The sequence below is a fragment of the Oncorhynchus tshawytscha genome, linkage group LG13 (genome assembly GCF_018296145.1).
Source record: "Oncorhynchus tshawytscha isolate Ot180627B linkage group LG13, Otsh_v2.0, whole genome shotgun sequence".
Taxonomy (NCBI): domain Eukaryota; kingdom Metazoa; phylum Chordata; class Actinopteri; order Salmoniformes; family Salmonidae; genus Oncorhynchus; species Oncorhynchus tshawytscha.
The window spans coordinates 25,913,760-25,931,540 of NC_056441.1; the positions used below are offsets into that span (position 1 = coordinate 25,913,760).

Sequence of the window (17,781 nt, forward strand, 5' to 3'; positions counted from 1 at the left end):
TATGGCCTACCAGTTTACTACCTAGTGTGTATGGCCTACCAGTTTACTACCTAGTGTGTATGGCCTACCAGTTTACTACCTAGTGTGTATGGCCTACCAGTTTACTACCTAGTGTGTATGGCCTACCAGTTTACTACCTAGTGTGTATGGCCTACCAGTTTACTACCTAGTGTGTATGGCCTACCAGTTTACTACCTAGTGTGTATGGCCTACCAGTTTACTACCTAGTGTGTATGGCCAGTTTACTACAAGTTTACTACCTAGTGTGTATGGCCCACAAGTTTACTACCTAGTGTATGGCCCACCAGTTTACTACCTAGTGTATGGCCCACCAGCTTACTACCTAGTGTATGGCCCACCAGCTTACTACCTAGTGTATGGCCCACCAGTTTACTACCTAGTGTATGGCCCACCAGTTTACTACCTAGTGTATGGCCCAGTGGCAAAAAAAAACCAAAGGTACTACCTTGATCAGGTCTGATGATCAAATGTCTGTTTAATCAGTTGCACCCTAAATGGTTGGTTGTGTATTTGTTAAATACTTTATTCTTTGTACATGTTTGAGAATATTTTTATTAACTTAATTTATTTGTCACTTTACTAAACTTAAATTCCTAGTGGGTAGGAATGGGATAAAATGTAGGACACAATTGTATGAAATGTCTGAATTGTTGTGAAGAGAATGTGGCTTCTGTAGTGCATCCAAATATATCCTTTCTCCTGAAGTGTACACTCGTTCATTACTACAAATCTAAAAGCATTGGATTGGAGGCATGGGGCAGGAGTTTCCACTATGTTTCTTATACCAGTAATTTCCTTTCAATTCAAGGAATTGAAGTGAACCTATGTTCCAATTCTCTTTCCTCCCAAAGTGTACATGTCTTGTGTATGAGACCTAGCCAAATAACATTTTTGTGCTGCTACTTATTTTTTTATTGTTGTCCATTGTTTTGACATATGCATGTATTTCAATTTAACAATAAAAAATGGAGGGACTGTTATTTAAAGAAATCAGCAAGACATGAAGCACAACTTTCCCACCTAGACATTGTGCTGTATAGGCTACAATATGAATGTTTCAGCAATATGTTATAGATTCAGATAGACATGCAAGAGGGCTTACACCAATGGTAACTAATATTTGAAAAATTCACACTGAAATGAGATTTGGAATTCTACCAGGAAACCATGCTGTGTGTGACAGGTTTGTTTATATAAACAGACCAAACATGTAGAATTAATTTCCTTTCGAAGCACAATTAGCTAAAAATTAAATCATTTTAAAGAACTTCAAGGAAACAGATTGAAAAGCATTATTGCCAAAATAGATGCTAATATACGGGTCGGAGAACTTAAATACCATAAACAAAATATCAGGAGATGAAGACTTAAATTCCAAGATAAATATCCTCCCCTATTCTCTACCCTTCCTGTTCCCCCCCCAACTCCATCCCAGAAGGAGCTCTGACACCCCCTAACCTCCCCCTCTCATGTTGCCCAGGGTCGTAGTTGTTAGGGCATGCAACAGAAAACGTTTTGCTATGGGAAACAAATTAACTTTTGTTATTGGACAAGTCCATGTAGTGCCTAATGAATACGACCCAGTCCTGTGTATCTATGTGGCGTATCTCTTGGTCCACTGTTTGGCTATCCTGTCGTGCTCTGGTCTGTTGGTTGTGTACTGGGTGGCGATGCTTCCTACCAGAGGGTCAGCTGTAAGGGGTGGAGAACACGCAGAGTTATAGATAGGGCTTCAACGATAGCTTTGATCTGCCAGTACTTATACACACATGGAATTCCACATATGACAATGTTTGCACTTCAAAGCAGCCACTAATCAATGAATTTCAATGGAACCCACATTATAGTAGTATATGGTGTCTTAGGTCTTACCAGGGTTGCAGTCAGTGAGCAGGGAGCAGATGGACAGCAGCACCTTGGAGATGGTGAGGGCGGGGCTCCAGTTGTCCTTCAGGATGTCCAGACAGATCACACCCTGACTGTTGATGTTACAGTGGTAGATCCTGGTACGGAACGTCACCTGGGAAACAAAGTAGATCTATATCAATACACCCAGACTTGTTTATGTTCCAGTGGTAGATCCTGAAAGCAACACAGAAAGAATCTACTCAACAATGCAAACCGATGTTCAGTCTAATCATGGAAGCCACATTTCCATTTAAGCCTTTTTGAGTCTGGCTTGGTTAAATTGACCATTAACTGTTTGAAATTTGCAGAGAACTAGAGACCCTGAATTTCAATAAAATCAAAGTGCCATAGCTCCCTCCGGTGGTCAATATGGCAATAACAAGTTCCCGTCTCTAGTGAGAAAGTGTTATCCTACATAGCTGTGTAATATTGAGGAATGTTCTAATAATTGTTTGAGTCCGCTTGTTTTGACTAGAGTGTTTACCTTGGGTGGTTTGAAGGGGTAGTCTGGTGTAAAGGCGATATCTAGGAAGAAGACCCCTCCCTCGTACACAGAGCCTGGTGGCCCCAGGATGGTGGATCTCCACTCATAGATGTTGTCCCCTTTTGGACCCGCACTGCAAACAGAGGTACATTACACTGTTTCATGCAGTGGTGGTCGGTGTCTTTTTTCATGAGTATGGCCTTATTACAGCATATTGATGACTGTCATTCATATTCCATTCACCCAGTTCAATGTAACAGTGATAGATTTAGGCTACTACATGACACTAATTTTCCCTCTACCCATCATGAGGTTGCTTCAACCTAGCTTATGAATGAACGTTTATAACGTAGGTGCACACAGGTCGAGAGAAAGATTTGAGGTGACAGACGGTGACACATTCAATACTGCCTTGCACACTCTTGCTTGCATCTAGCTGATATAGGGTGTAATCATTAGTCCAACAGTTGCAAACAATAGTTTCTATTGGACAAATTCAGGTATGTTTATCCCCGTTTTGTTCCGTTTAAGAAACATTAACAGAATCAGCGGAATGAATATAGACCCCTTATCACCCTTAAAACACAGTTCACTTTCATAGCAGCCACAATGTATTCCTTCTCGAATTGTGTGCTCTCCTCTCACCTTCGCTTGTGGACTTCAATGCACAACAGCAGCTGTGTGTGACGAGGAGAAAAAACCTTTCCAAGCCAAACTATATCATAACCGCTACACACAGCCTACATCATTGTCACCATATTTTGTTTATTTATTTAACTAGGAAAGTCAGTTAAGAACAAATTCTTATTTACTATGACGCCTACATCGGCCAAACCCAGACAATGCTGGGCCATTTGGGAGTCCCATAGGGCGGCGCACAATCACGGCCGGGTGTGATGCAGCCTGAATTAGTTAAAGTAACGTCATAGTCAACATAGCTAACTAACGCATTAGTAAACCCACTACAATCATGCTGTAATGTTACAGTGTACAGTCAGTAAGCAGTTTAGCACTTACACCAGCGGGCCCTGGTAGCAAAGAAAATGTGTAAAACCAAAAGCTTACCTTGACTTGGAAGATTTCCAGTGTTGTGTCGGATAATCATAGCCAGCTAGATAACCTCTGTTTGAGCAAGGTGTTCGAGTAAGACAAACTAGCTGGCTGCACTTGCTAAGTGAAACTAAAAGACAAAATCTCTCTCCCACTTGCTTCTCCTTCATTTTGGAAGAAAATAACATTTGTTCAAATCTGCTCAACTATTGTCTCTCCCCTTGAGTCAACTACTCACCACATTTTATGCACTGCAGTGCTATCTAGCTGTAGCTTATGCTTTTAGTACTACATTTCACTCTGATCCTTTGATTGGGTGGACAACATATCAGCTCATGCTGCAAGGCAAGAGCTCTGATAGGTTGGAGGACATCCTACGGAAGTTGTCATAATTACTGTTTAAGTCTATGGAAGGGGGTGAGAACAACGAGCTTCCTAGGTTTTGTATTGAAGTCAATGTACCCAGAGGAGGACGGAAGCCAGCTGTCTTCCAGCAACACCATGGTGCTACCCTACAGAGTGTTGTTGAGGCTACTGTAGACCTTCATTGCATAATAGTGTTTTAATCAATTATTTGGTGTCGTGATTATATTTAGTACAGGTTTATCTAAAAAGGATAACTTAACGTTTTAACACGATTATTTTTATTACAATTCACTGAGGATGGTTCTCCTCAGCTGTCTTCTTTATGTGTACTGACTGTCATCACATCTCTAACCCATTAGCAGCTGCTAAACACAGTGTAATGCACACTAGGCTGTTATTACAGAAAAGATAGCATAATGACACCACTTCAACAGAGCGGCTGAAAGACTGAAGAAACACTACCCATTCCTGATAATGGCAATCGCACAGAGATACAGTACATTACGTATAATACTATCTATTCTATTTATGTGGGCAATCAGCCCGTGAGTGAACATTCCTTTCAGTAATGTGAAGGGAATATTGCATGAATATAGAATGAATATTAGGAGTGATCTATCCGAGGTGGTCTTTCCATTTCAAGTACCTAGCATCCCAGGAGTAATGGGAACGCATCAAGGTTTTCTTCATTCATGAAACACTATGGATGGTATGTTTAATGTAGGGAAGACAACATGGCATTCATTTGATCGTTTACAGTGGGTTACTTCCTCCCTTTGCTCGTTTCCCAGAGGTGTTCCCTCCCTGGCTGGATATAAACCACATCTTGAATGTCTGTTCTGTTCCCACAAAGCCTTCAGGAGACGTATAGAGCAAAATCACCCGGGGATATGAATCAGAATGAATCATAAACTGAAGAGGTGTTAAAGAGGGGGAACCCATCTGCCAGAAACTGTTTGGAAACTGAATGAAACAGGAAGGTATTTATTACCTGGATATAAGAAACACATTTCACTTTCAGAAAAGTTTTTCTACAGTGTGTCCCTCCCTTTGTTGAAATGAAATTGGTACTTAATGCAGTTTAAACCAAGTAAAATGTTATTCTCCAAATCCCGTACAAATATATCTGATGATTTATGCATGGATGGTGCCTTCATTGATCGTGTCCACGCTTATAAATATCTGGGCATCCCGGATTGACGAAAAAGCTCTCTTTCAAAAAGCATGTTGATGAGTTAAGAAATGACGGATGAAAATGGGATTTTATAAAAATAGGTCATGCCTTTAATTAAATAGGAGAAAACTAATAATTCAGTTGACATTCATTCTGGTTATAGACTATGGGGATATTGTCTATATGACTATGAATGCAGCTGCCACTGTTTTGAAGCCATTGGATGCATAGCACATTCCACTTTACTACGGGCGATAGGTTCAGTACACATCACTGCACTGTATCAGAAAGGCTGGTCCTTTAAGTGTTGTAGATGAGTTAGACTCTTTGTTTATAAAGCCCTCCTGCATAAACTTCTGCCGTACCTTACTTCATTATTAACTTATAGTATGACTTCCCAGACCCGGTCTCAGGGATGGCCATCTCTGTGGATCCCTTCAATCTCAACGGAGTTGGGCACATATACTTTTAGTTTTTTTGCACCTTGTGCGGAAAGATCTCCAATGCACTTGGAGGAATTGGTGCCTTTAGGGCAGGAGTATTCAACCGGGGGTCCGCGGAGGTTCTGCAGGGAGTCAAATCAAATGTTATGTCACATGCGCCGAATACAACCTTACCGTGAAATGCTTACTTACTTAAAAGCCCTTAAATATTTATTTAACTGCATTGTTGGTTAAGAACATATTTACAAAATAAACGGTTACAAAATAACGAGGCTATATACAGGGGGTACCAGTACTGAGTCAATGTGCCAAAGTACAGGTTAGTCCAGGTCATTTGTACATGTAGGGAGGGGCAAAGTGACTATGCATAGATAAATCACGAGTAAAAACAAGAGAGGGGGGGGGGTGTCAATGTAAATAGTCTGGGTGTTGTTCAGCAGTGTTATGGCTTGGCGATAGAAGCTGTTAAGGAGCCTTTTAGACCTAGACTCCGGTACCGCTTGATGTGCGGTAGCAAAGGCTGGAGTCTGACAATTTTTGGGGCCTTCCTCTGACACACCTAGTATATAGGAATTTAAGAATGTGAAATGTCCAAATAATAGTAGAGAGAATGATTTATTTCAGCTTTTATTTCTTTCATCACATTCCCAGTGGGTCAGAAGTTTACATAAACTCAATTAGTATTTGGTAGCATTGCCTTTAAATTGTTTAACTTGGGTCAAACGTTTTGGGTAGCCTTCAACAAGTTTCCCACAATAAGTTGGGTGAATTTTGTCCCATTCCTCCTGACAGAGCTGGTGTAACTGAGTCAGGTCTGTAGGCCTCCTTGCTCGCACTCTCTTTTTCAGATCTGCCTACACATTTTCTATAGGATTGAGGTCAGGGCTTTGTGATGGCCACTCCAATACCTTGACCTTGTTGTCCTTAAGCCATTTTGCCACAACTTTGGAAGTATGCTTGGGGTCATTGTCCATTTTGAAAACGCATCACGGACCAGGATGTCTTGCTCCCAGGCAGACTAAATAACTTTTTTGCCCGCTTTGAGGACAATACAGTGCCACTGACACGGCCAGCAACTAAAACATGCGGACTCTCCTTCACTGCAGCCGACGTGAGGAAAACATTTAAAAGTGTTAACCCTCGCAAGGCTGCAGGCCCAGACGGCATCCCCAGCGGCGCCCTCAGAGCATGCGCAGACCAGCTGGCTGGTGTGTTTACGGACATATTCAATCAATCCCTATCCCAGTCTGTTGTTCCCACATGCTTCAAGAGGGCCACCATTGTTCCTGTTCCCAAGAAAGCTAAGGTAACTGAGCTAAACGACTACCGCCCCGTAGCACTCACTTCCGTCATCATGAAGTGCTTTGAGAGACTAGTCAAGGACCATATCACCTCCACCCTACCTGACACCCTAGACCCACTCCAATTTGCTTACCGCCCAAATAGGTCCACAGATGATGCAATCTCAACCACACTGCCCTAACCCATCTGGACAAGAGGAATACCCATGTGAGAATGCTGTTCATCGACTACAGCTCGGCATTTAACACCATAGTGCCCTCCAAGCTCGTCATCAAGCTTGAGACCCTGGGTCTCGACCCCGCCCTGTGCAACTGGGTACTGGACTTCCTGACGGGCCGCCCCCAGGTGGTGAGGGTAGGCAACAACATCTCCACCCCGCTGATCCTCAACACTGGGGCCCCACAAGGGTGCGTTCTGAGCCCTCTCCTGTACTCCCTGTTCACCCACGACTTTGTGGCCACGCACGCCTCCAACTCAATCATCAAGTTTGCGGACGACACAACAGTGGTAGGCTTGATTGCCAACAACGACGAGACGGCCTACAGGGAGGAGGTGAGGGCCCTCGGAGTGTGGTGTCAGGAAAATAACCTCACACTCAACGTCAACAAAACTAAGGAGATGATTGTGGACTTCAGGAAACAGCAGAGGGAACACCCCCCTATCCACATCGATGGAACAGTAGTGGAGAGGGTAGTAAGTTTTAAGTTCCTCGGCGTACACATCACAGACAAACTGAATTGGTCCACCCACACAGACAGCATCGTGAAGAAGGCCTCCAGGACACCTACACCACCCGATGTCACAGGAAGGCCAAAAAGATCATCAAGGACAACAACCACCGAGCCACTGCCTGTTCACCCCGCTATCATCCAGAAGGCGAGGTCAGTACAGGTGCATCAAAGCTGGGACCGAGAGACTGAAAAACAGCTTCTATCTCAAGGCCATCAGACTGTTAAACAGCCACCACTAACATTGAGTGGCTGCTGCCAACACACTGACACTGACTCAACTCCAGCCACTTTAATAATGGGAATTGATGGGAAATGATGTCAAATATCACTAGCCACTTTAAACAATGCTACCTAATATAATGTTTACATACTCTACATTATTCATCTCATATGTATACGTATATACTGTACTCTATATCATCTACTGCATCCTTATGGAATACATGTATCACTAGCCACTTTAACTATGCCTTTAACTATAACTTTGTTTACATACTCATCTCATATGTATGTACTGCACTCAATACCATCTACTGTATCTTGCCTATGCCGCTCTGTAACATCACTCATTCATATATCTTTATGTACATATTCTTTATCCCCTTACACTTGTGTCTATAAGGTAGTAGTTTTGGAATTGTTAGCTAGATTACTTGTTGGTTATTACTGCATTGTCGGAACTAGAAGCACAAGCATTTCGCTACACTCGCATTAACATCTGCTAACCATGTGTATGTGACAAATAAAATTTGATTTGAGACCAAGTATAAACTTCATGACTGATGTCTTGAGATGCTGCTTCAATATATCCACATAATTTTCCTCCCTCATGATGCCATCTATTTTGTGAAGTGCACCAGTCCCTCCTGCAGCAAAGCACCCCCACAACATGATGCTGCCGCCCCCGTGCTTCAAGGTTGGGATGGTGTTCTTCGGCTTGCAAGTGTTCCCATTTTTCCTCCAAACATAACGATGGTCATTGTGGCCAAACAGTTCTATTTTTGTTTCATCAGACCAGAGGACATTTCTCCAAAAAGTACGATCTCTGTCCCCATTTGCAGTTGCAAACCGTAGTCTGGCTTTTTTATGGTGGTTTTGGAGCAGTGGCTTCTTCCTTGCTGATATTGGATTCGTTTTAGTGTGGATATAGATATTTTTGTACCCATTTCCTCCAGCATCTTCAAAAGGTCCTTTGCTGTTGTTCTGGGTTTGATTTGAACTTTTCACACAAAAGTACATTCATCTCTAGGAAACAGAACACGTCTCCTTCCTGAGCGGTATGACAGCTGCGTGGTCGCATGGTGTTTATACTTGCGTACTATTGTTTGTATAGATGAACCTGGTACCTTCAGGTGTTTGGAAATTGCTCCCAAGGATGAACCAGACTTGTGGAGGTATGCAATTTTTTTCCTGAGGTCTTGGCTAATTTGTTTTGATTTTCCCATGATGTCAAGCAAAGAGGCACTGGGTTTGAAGGTATGCCTTGAAATACATCCACAGGTACACCGCCAATTGACTCAAATGTCAAATTAGCCTATCAGAAGCTTCTAAAGCCATGACATCATTTTCTGGAATTTTCCAAGCTGTTTAAAGTCACAGTCAATATAGTGTATGTAAACTTCTGACCCACTGGAATTGTGATACAGTGAATTATAAGTGAAATAATCTGTCTGTAAACAATTGTTGGAAAAATGACTTGTGTCATGCACAAAGTAGATGTCCTAACCGACTTGCCAAAACCATAGTTAATAAGAAATTTGTGGAGTGGTTGAAAAAAACAAGTTAATGACTCAAACCTAAGTGTACGTAAACTTCCAACTTCAACTATAAAAAAAAAATCATATTCTTTATTTCAACGTTCTTATAAATATAGCTAGCAACAGAATAAACACATTTTGAATGACATACCTACAGTGGAAAAGAGGAGTGTTATTTTTAATTATGTCAACTTTATTTCTCAACTCCTAATATTGTCTGACATATGCTTTGAAAAAGCATCCGCTTACCAGTCGGCTGGTAATCTTTCTTTCTTGGCTCTATTTAATCCGTATTGTGGAAGTTCAGCATTACTGTGGGGGCAATGTTCAGGCGTCAATGGAGACTGCATTCATGCCTATGTCGGCTCAATCGGAAAATGACCTTCACATTTCTATTGTGCAATCTATAACGCTTCAGCAATATAGCCTGAATAGAGCCCTTACTTTTTGCCAACACATAGCTAACCTTGGTTTAAACAACTCCAAACACATTTTTGTTAATAGCAGCTATCTTTACCTAATAGGAGGAGTTTACACTTCCTCAACAAAAATAACAATCTACCAAATATATTCATTTTAGAATGTTGATACTTCCTCCTTGCCATTCAGCTGATAAGACATTATAAATATATTTACACACACATTTCTTTGCTAACATTATGGGGGTTCCTGGGTAGCCGGTTTGCTTGGCCGGGGGTTCCTGGGTAGCCGGTTTGCTTGGCCGGGGTCCCTGGGTAGCCGGTTTGCTTGGCCGGGGGTTCCTTCCTTGGCCGGGGTTCCTGGGTAGCGGTTTGCTTGGCCGGGGTTCCTGGGTAGCCGGTTTGCTTGGCCGGGGTTCCTGGGTAGCCGGTTTGCTTGGCCGGGGGTTCCTGGGTAGCCGGTTTGCTTGGCCGGGGTTCCTAGGTAGCCGGTTTGCTTGGCCGGGGTTCCTGGGTAGCCGGTTTGCTTGGCCGGGGGTTCCTGGGTAGCCGGTTTGCTTGGCCGGGGGTTCCTGGGTAGCCGGTTTGCTTGGCCGGGGGTTCCTGGGTAGCCGGTTTGCTTGGCCGGGGTTCCTGGGTAGCCGGTTTGCTTGGCCGGGGGTTCCTGGGTAGCCGTTTGCCTGGGAGCGGGTCCCTGTGAAAGAAAACGTTGAAGACCCCTGTTCTATGGCATTTCAGACTGCTATTAGGGGACCTTTTTACTCTATCATGTCTCTGTTTATGATTGTGTTTTGCTTTTCATGTATTGGTTTTGTATGATAACGTGTATATGGTAGTGCAGTTTATGTGTATATTGTATTTTGATGTGTATTGTTTTGATGTGCACAGCGTCGTCTGGGTTTGGTCGAGGTCGGCCGTCATTGTAAATAAGAATTGACTTGTCTAGTTAAATATTTAAAAAATGTCCCATGTCTCTCAGATATAAAACAGACACTTCAGAACAAACTTCATTTCAATTTTGTTCTGGCACTATCCACAGTCAATATGTTATCCAAAGCATTTGTATAGGTTAATAGCAGTAAGAGGTCTTAACATTCTAAATCAAATAGTTAAAATGGCCCTTGATATGACCTTCTTAAAACAATTCCATAAAGCTTAGTAGAGTTCTTCCCCCCCGCCGACTTAGAATGTTATGGGTTAAGAGAAGGAGAAAAAAATCCTTGGCTCTCAATCTAAAAAATAAGCTCAGAGTAGACTAGAGGGAGTAAACAAAGAATCACCTGCACCTCAGATGGATTACAATAACTACTGGCACACTTCCTGAAGTGAAAATATCTTTAGAGGCACAAACAGGATCTGAATACTCATGTAAATCCTTTTATTATTTTTTATACATTTCTAAAAAACTTTTCGCTTTGTCATTATGTGGTATTGTGTGTAGATTGCTGTGACGTAAATAAATGTGGAAAAATAGAAGGGGTCTGAATACTTTGAATGCACTGTACACACACACACACACACTACAAGCCTTCAACATTCAATTACTGTCATGAACCTTAACGCTGAGAATGTCAGGAATCCAGCGAGACGCTACCGCAAGGCCAGACACCCAGGGGCTACATCCTGAAGTGAGGGAGTATGAGTGTTTGTCAAAGTAAGGAAAATGAGTGCTAGAAAAAAAAGTGCAAGGGAGCAATAGCCAAAGAGCAATCTAAGGAAAACGAATGGAAGTGAGCGAGAGAGATGGGGAAGTGAGAGAGAGTGTGTGATGTTTGCACTATGACAAGACCATTTAAAAATAAAACGAGGCTGGGGTGTGTGTGGCATGCCATATAATTAGATTTTGATGAATGGCATCTGAGGAACGTAGTGTCCATAAGAAAACATGACATGCTTGCTATGGCAGAAAACATCCAGTTCGGGGAAATGGACTTACTGACAGGTTCATTAAAACCCCTAATTACCTCATGCAAAGAGCGTACATTGCATTTAAAGATAGTGTGAAAAGGGCATTTGTGGCCTTGGACCCATCTGCATTGTAGGTTTACTGGGTCGACTGATCTTTTTACATTATCATTTGCTTCATGGCTCCAGCAACTATGGTGATACATAACCAGGCCAGTGCAGTACGGCTTGGCCAGTCTCAATTGTGCGAAAAAGGGAAGCGTCCATCCATCAGAAACACCCCACAGACAGATTCAATGAGTAATCCAGCACACATCTGCAAGGCATCGGCCTAGCCTCCTAATTATTCATACCCAAATGAACAGACTGTTCAATGAAGCATACTAAATAGAGATGTACGAAAATGAATTCCCCTTTTCAGCTACTTAGCAAAGGGAGCATGGAGAACACAACTAGTGTGTGTTTACATACACAGTGAGAGGATTATATAGAAGTGCAACACTGCAGGCTTCCTCAGTGGCAGGGGACAAAGACTCATCATTAACAGATCTGACAACTGGGTTTGAACCCAGGTCTCCTACACCGAGCCATAAGACTGTGCTAGTCTGCTGAGCTAAAGCCTAGGCATTAGTTCGGGGAGCTAATGCAAGTCTTCAGGTCTCAGGCAAGAGGATTTGTCACACAAGCTTGGTTCACTGAATTACTTCCGTTCTTTGACACAACCACCAGGTCTGGTCAGTCCACCAGTCTGGTCACAGCAGACTGTCTCTGGTTGGAACATAGCGCATAGAGTCAGCCCCCAGGGGTTCTAAACCCCCATAATCCCTCTGGATTAACCAGGACTCCTTCCTCTTCCCCAATACCACAGCAGCACCATAGCAGGCCACAAAAAAAACACCTATGGATTGAATGACTAAATAGGATTCCTTTGTTCATGGTCCTCTACAGCTGCAGAGTGTAAAGCTAAAATAAATTACGTCGATTAAGCCAGCCTCTGCCAAATCCATAGCAGTCATATGCCAGGGTCATCGGCTAGCTAATGGTCTGTTTTGGAACTGGTGTGTGTCTGTCAGTTGTGGTCTGGAGAGCTGCTCCAACATGCAATCAGGTCACTTCTCAAGGTCTAGACAGGATCGTCATGAGCCACAATTCCATAAAGTGAGTGTAGACTGCATCACAACAGCTTGTTGTCAGCAGCAGAGAGTAAATTCTGACCTCATTGAACAAGATATACACTACCTTCAGAAAGTACTCACACCCCTTGACTTTTTCCACTTTGTTTTTACTGCCGGAATTTTAAATGTATTCAATTGAGATTGTAACTAATCTACACATAACACAAAAACGGAAGTGTTTATAGAATGTTTTTTTTATTAATAAAAAATGTAAATCTGTAGGGTCCCTCAATTGAGTAATGAATTTCAAGCACAGATTTAACCACAAAGACCAGGGAGGTTTTTAAATGCCTCGCAAAGGGCAGCTATTGGTAGGTGTGAAAATGTTAAAAAGCAGACATTGAATATCTCTTTGAGCATGGTGAAGTTATTAAATTACACTTTGGATGGTGTATCAATGCACCCAGTCACCACTAATATACAGGTGTCCTTACCTCAGTTGCTGAGGAGGAAGGAAACTGGTCAGGGATTTCACCATGAGGCCAATGGTGATTTTAAAATGGTTAAAGAGTTTAATGGCTGTGATGAGAAAACTGAATGGATCAAAAACTTTGAACTTACTCCACAATACTAGCCTAAATGACAGAGGTGAAAAGGAGGAAGCCTGTATAGAGTAAAAGTACTCTAAAACATGCATCCTGTGTGCATTAAGGCACCAAAGTAATACTGCAAAAAGTGTGGAAAACACACTTTCTGTCCTGAATACAAAGCATTATGTTTGAGGCAAATCCAACCCATCACAAAGTACCACTTGTCAAGCATGGTGGTGGCTACATTATGTTATGGGTATGCTTGTCATTGGAAAGGACTAGTTTTTTTTTTATAAATATTTTTGGAATATAGCTATAAGCACAGGCAACATCCTAGAGGAAAACCTGGTTCAGTCTGCTTTCCAACAGACACTGGGAGACAAATTCACCTTTCAGCAGGACAATAACCTAAAACACAAGGCCAAATATGCACTGGAATTGCTTACCAAGACAGCATTGAATGTTCCCGAATGGCCTAGTTACAGTTTTGACTTAAAATTGTCTTGAAAATCTAAGCGAAGACTTGATCAACAACCAATTTGACTGAGCTTGAAGAATAACATGCAATATTGTACAATCCAGGTATGCAAAGCTCTTAGAGACTTAGCCAAAAAGACACAGCTGTAATCGCAGCCAAAGGTATTGACTCAGGGGTATAAATACTTTCAGTACCAGTCAAAAGTTGACACACTAACTCATTCCAGGGGTTCTTTATTTTTACTATTTTCTAAATTGTAGAATAGTGAAGCCATCAAAACTACGAAATAACACATATGGAATCATTTAGTAACCAACAACAAAAAAAAGTGTTAAACAAATCGAAAATATATTATATTTTTGAGATTCTTCAAAGAAGCCATCCTTTGTCTTGATGACAGCTTTGCACACTCCTGGCATTCTCTCAACCAGCTTCATGAGGTAGTCACCTAGAATGCATTTCAATTAACAGGTGTGCCTTGTTAAAAGTTCATTTGTGGAATTTCTTTCCTTCTTAATGTGTTTGAGCCAATCAGTTGTGTTGTGACAAGTTAGTATACAGAAGATAGCCCTATTTGGTAAAAGACCAAGTCCATATTATGGCAAGAGCAGCTCAAATAAGCAGAGAAACAGCAGGCAATCATTACTTTAAGAACATGAAGGTCAGTCAATCCAGGAAATGTCAAGAACTTTGAACATTTCTTCAAATGCAGTTGCAAAAACCATCAAGCACTATGATGAAACAGGCTCTCATGATGACCGCCACAGGTAAGGAAGACCTAGAGTTACCTTTGCTGTAGATGATAAGTTAATTAGAGTTAACTGCACCTCAGATTGCAGCCCAAATCAATACTTCAAAGAGTTCAAGTATCAGACACATCTCAACATCAACTGTTCAGAGGAGAATCAGGCCTTCGTGGTTTAATTGCTGCAAAGAAACCACTACTAAAGGACACCAATAATAACAAGATACTTGCTTGGGCCAAGAAACACAAGCAATGGACATTAGACCGGTGGAAATCTGTCCTTTGGCGTAATAAGTCATAATTTGAGATTTTTGGTTCCAACCACCCGGTCTTTGTGAGACACAGAGTAGGTGAACGGACGATCTGCACATGTGTGATTCCCACCGTGAAGCATGGAGGAGGTGTGATGGTACTTTGCTGGTGACACTGCCAGTGATGTATTTAGAATTTAACACACACTTAACCAGCATGGTTACCACAACATTCTGCAGTTATACGGCATCCCATCTGGTTTGCGCTTAGTGTGACTATCATTTGTTTTTCAACAGGACAATGACCCAAACCACACCTCCAGGCTGTGTAAGGGCTATTTGACCAAGAAGGAGAATGATGGAGTCACCCGACATCAACCCAGTTGAGATAGTTTGGGATGAGTTGGACTGAGTTGGGCCGCAGAGTGAAGGAAGAGCAGTCAACAAGTGCTCAGCCTGTGGGAACTCCTTCAAGACTGTTGGAAAACCATTCCTCATGAAACTAGTTAAGAGAATGCCAAGAGTGTGCAAAGCTATCAAGGCAAAGGGTGGGTACTTTGAAGAACCTCAAATCTATTTTGATTTTAACACTTTTTTGATTACTACATGATTCCATTTGTGTTATTTCATAGTTGTGATGTCTTCACTATTATTCTACAATGTAGAAAATAGTCAAAACAAAGAAAGACCCTTGAATGAGTAGGTGTAGCAACTTTTGACTGGTGCTGTACGTAAATTAGATATTTTCAATACATTTGCAAAACATTCTAAAAACATGTTTTCACTGTCATTAAGGGGTATTGTGTGTAGATGGGTGAAAAAGTTAATTTAATCCATTTTGAATTCACGCTGTAACAACAAAATGTGGAATAAGTCAAGGGGTATGAATACTTTAAGGTACTGTACATACAGATATTAACTCCCTCTGTGGCCTTCAAGGTTCATTAACACATGACAAGGAGCTGCTTTAATGTCTCCTTAGATTGAGTGTGTGTGTGTGTTGTATTGCTACAGGCCCAATTAAGCACATCTCTTCTTTACCACTTAACTGGCCTTCCAGGACACATGTCAGAAGTGTGTGTATCATGTTGCACACACACACACACACACACACACACACAAGCCTACCTGCAGTTCGGTGGTGGATCCAAAGTAATGTCAGCCAACTCCTTCTGAATTCTGAAATAAAGCACAAATTAAAATGATATCATTACTCACATGGTCTTGATTCTTACAGCAGATAACTAATATGGAACAAGCATAGCCACATGAAGTATTTTGGGTGGGGGCTATGAGAACAAGATACATTGTCATGACAGACAACCAAAATGCCCAGAAGGCTAATTTTACCAAAGGATTGAGACAGATCGTAAAACAGGTTGAGGACAAACATATACAAACTCCATTGTGCATTTTTTTTAAAGCATTCCTCTTACCACAATTTAATAACACACTTCAAGTTCATATGCAAATTAGTTAGCCTATGATTCAACGGATGACAATTTTAAAAAGTTTGACAACCGTGAACTAAAGATGGTTGAGAACATTTTAAAACGGTCGAAAAATATTTATATACGCAACCAATTCAGAAAGTTGTCCACTACAAATCAAACACAGTGACACGCGCCAGGAAATTATAAGACGATACATTATATCAAGAGTGGCTGCGCGTGAGCTACTATATTACAAAATATCAACTCAATGAAACATTGTATGTATTTGACAGCAACAATCAGCCTAGTCCTTACCTTTTGGCGCTGGTGGAGAGGAGTTTGGAGGTCTTGCTCATGATGGCTTTGCTTTCTGCTCGTTTCTTAGGCGCGTTTATTTTTAACTGCTGATAAATTGAGGAAGAAGAACTAACGCTGGCACGCGAATCCTCATCCGACATAACGACCTGTACAGACAAAAATAAAAAGCAACATTCAGGCTACAGAAAAACAAACACCTAAGATCTATCTAGCACTGCCAATATTCGATGTATGCTATCAATAACCAGCGGCAACAATGCGACCTTTAGCGTAACTGGCTCCAAGCAACGATGGGTTCAGAGGTTTACATACTCAATTCAATGTGAATTTATCCTGCTTATTGTAAAATAATTATCCCCAGTCTTTCATAAGGCTCTAAGAGATTAACCTAGTGACCTTATGCTAATGTTTGCACTGAAGCGTTATTTTAGCTGGGTTGTGCTACAACAAAGGAGCACACAGCTCTTATTCATTACAGCCAAATAAGAACGATGAGGAGGGTTGCCTATTGCCTTATTCCCTCAATTGATTAAATAGCCCAATGTAACCTAAAATGGATTGGACAATGTAGCATTCGTTTGGGGAACTTTTCTCATTCCCACTGAGTGAGTACTCATTGACTTGAAACTTTCACTTTGAAATCAGATGCCCATAAGAGAATTTGCCGAATATTTATGCTAAACTAGTTGAATCTGTAGACGGAAGCCAATGTGTTTTACAATTCGACCGAATATTGGCATCTTTATTCCTCGACAGGCAGCAAAAGCTGATCTCAGTCCAGTCTTTAGGACAGACCATTTTCTTCAATTTCCCCCGACGGATAGATCCTATCCACCGACGAGATCCAAATGTCGACCCCCAGACGCGCCAAACAATACAATATAGATACATAATTTCACGATATTTTAAAAGCATTCATTGTTAGATATGCCCACCTTTCTTTGTGTCGGTGAATGCCTGGACGCGTGCCTCTTGCAGAGCGGAAGTGTGGGTACAGCAGCAGACGTAACTACAGTTATCCAGGGCAATGGATTCCCTCTCGGTTGAGTACACCCGATGACAACGTCAAATTGAGAGCTAGCTGAGCACTGCTCTAAAATTCGGAAAAGAGAAAGTCAACAGACAGGTGTGCGCTGATTCTAACAGACTATTGTGGACATAAGCCTATATACACTGAACAAAAATATAAACGCAACAATTTAAAATATTGAGTTACAGTTCATATAAGGAAAATAGTCAATTGAAATAAATATATTAGTCTCTAATCTATTGATTTCACATGACTGAGAAT

General features: G+C 41.6%; 1 protein-coding gene across 2 annotated transcripts; it reads right to left on the minus strand.

Annotated features, from left to right (window-relative positions):
- Positions 1–1,191: 1,191 nt before the first annotated feature.
- Positions 1,192–17,570, minus strand: LOC112264605 (ubiquitin-conjugating enzyme E2 E1). Of its 2 annotated transcripts, none has more exons than XM_024441326.2 (6): positions 17,426–17,570; positions 16,488–16,636; positions 15,868–15,918; positions 2,414–2,546; positions 1,894–2,041; positions 1,192–1,713 (listed from the first exon to the last, which is right to left on the minus strand). In XM_024441326.2, the coding sequence occupies exons 2-6, from the start codon at positions 16,628–16,630 to the stop codon at positions 1,616–1,618; spliced, it is 573 nt and encodes a 190-aa protein (XP_024297094.1). In that variant the 5' UTR covers positions 16,631–16,636; positions 17,426–17,570; the 3' UTR covers positions 1,192–1,615. The 2 variants fall into 2 exon arrangements, with proteins under 2 accessions (XP_024297094.1, XP_042151407.1); XM_042295473.1 differs by lacking the exon at positions 17,426–17,570 and adding an exon at positions 16,754–16,773.
- Positions 17,571–17,781: the final 211 nt, after the last annotated feature.

Bases quoted from the DNA above. Each gene is read 5' to 3' on its own strand.
- LOC112264605 (XM_024441326.2), bottom strand. From the start codon at position 16,630: ATGTCGGATGAGGATTCGCGTGCCAGCGTTAGTTCTTCTTCCTCAATT. The intron at 15,919-16,487 runs GTAAGGACTAGG...GCTTTATTTCAG, and splicing joins CTCTCCACCAGCGCCAAAAG to AATTCAGAAGGAGTTGGCTG. The intron at 2,042-2,413 runs GTAAACACTCTA...TTTGTTTCCCAG, and splicing joins ACCCCTTCAAACCACCCAAG to GTGACGTTCCGTACCAGGAT.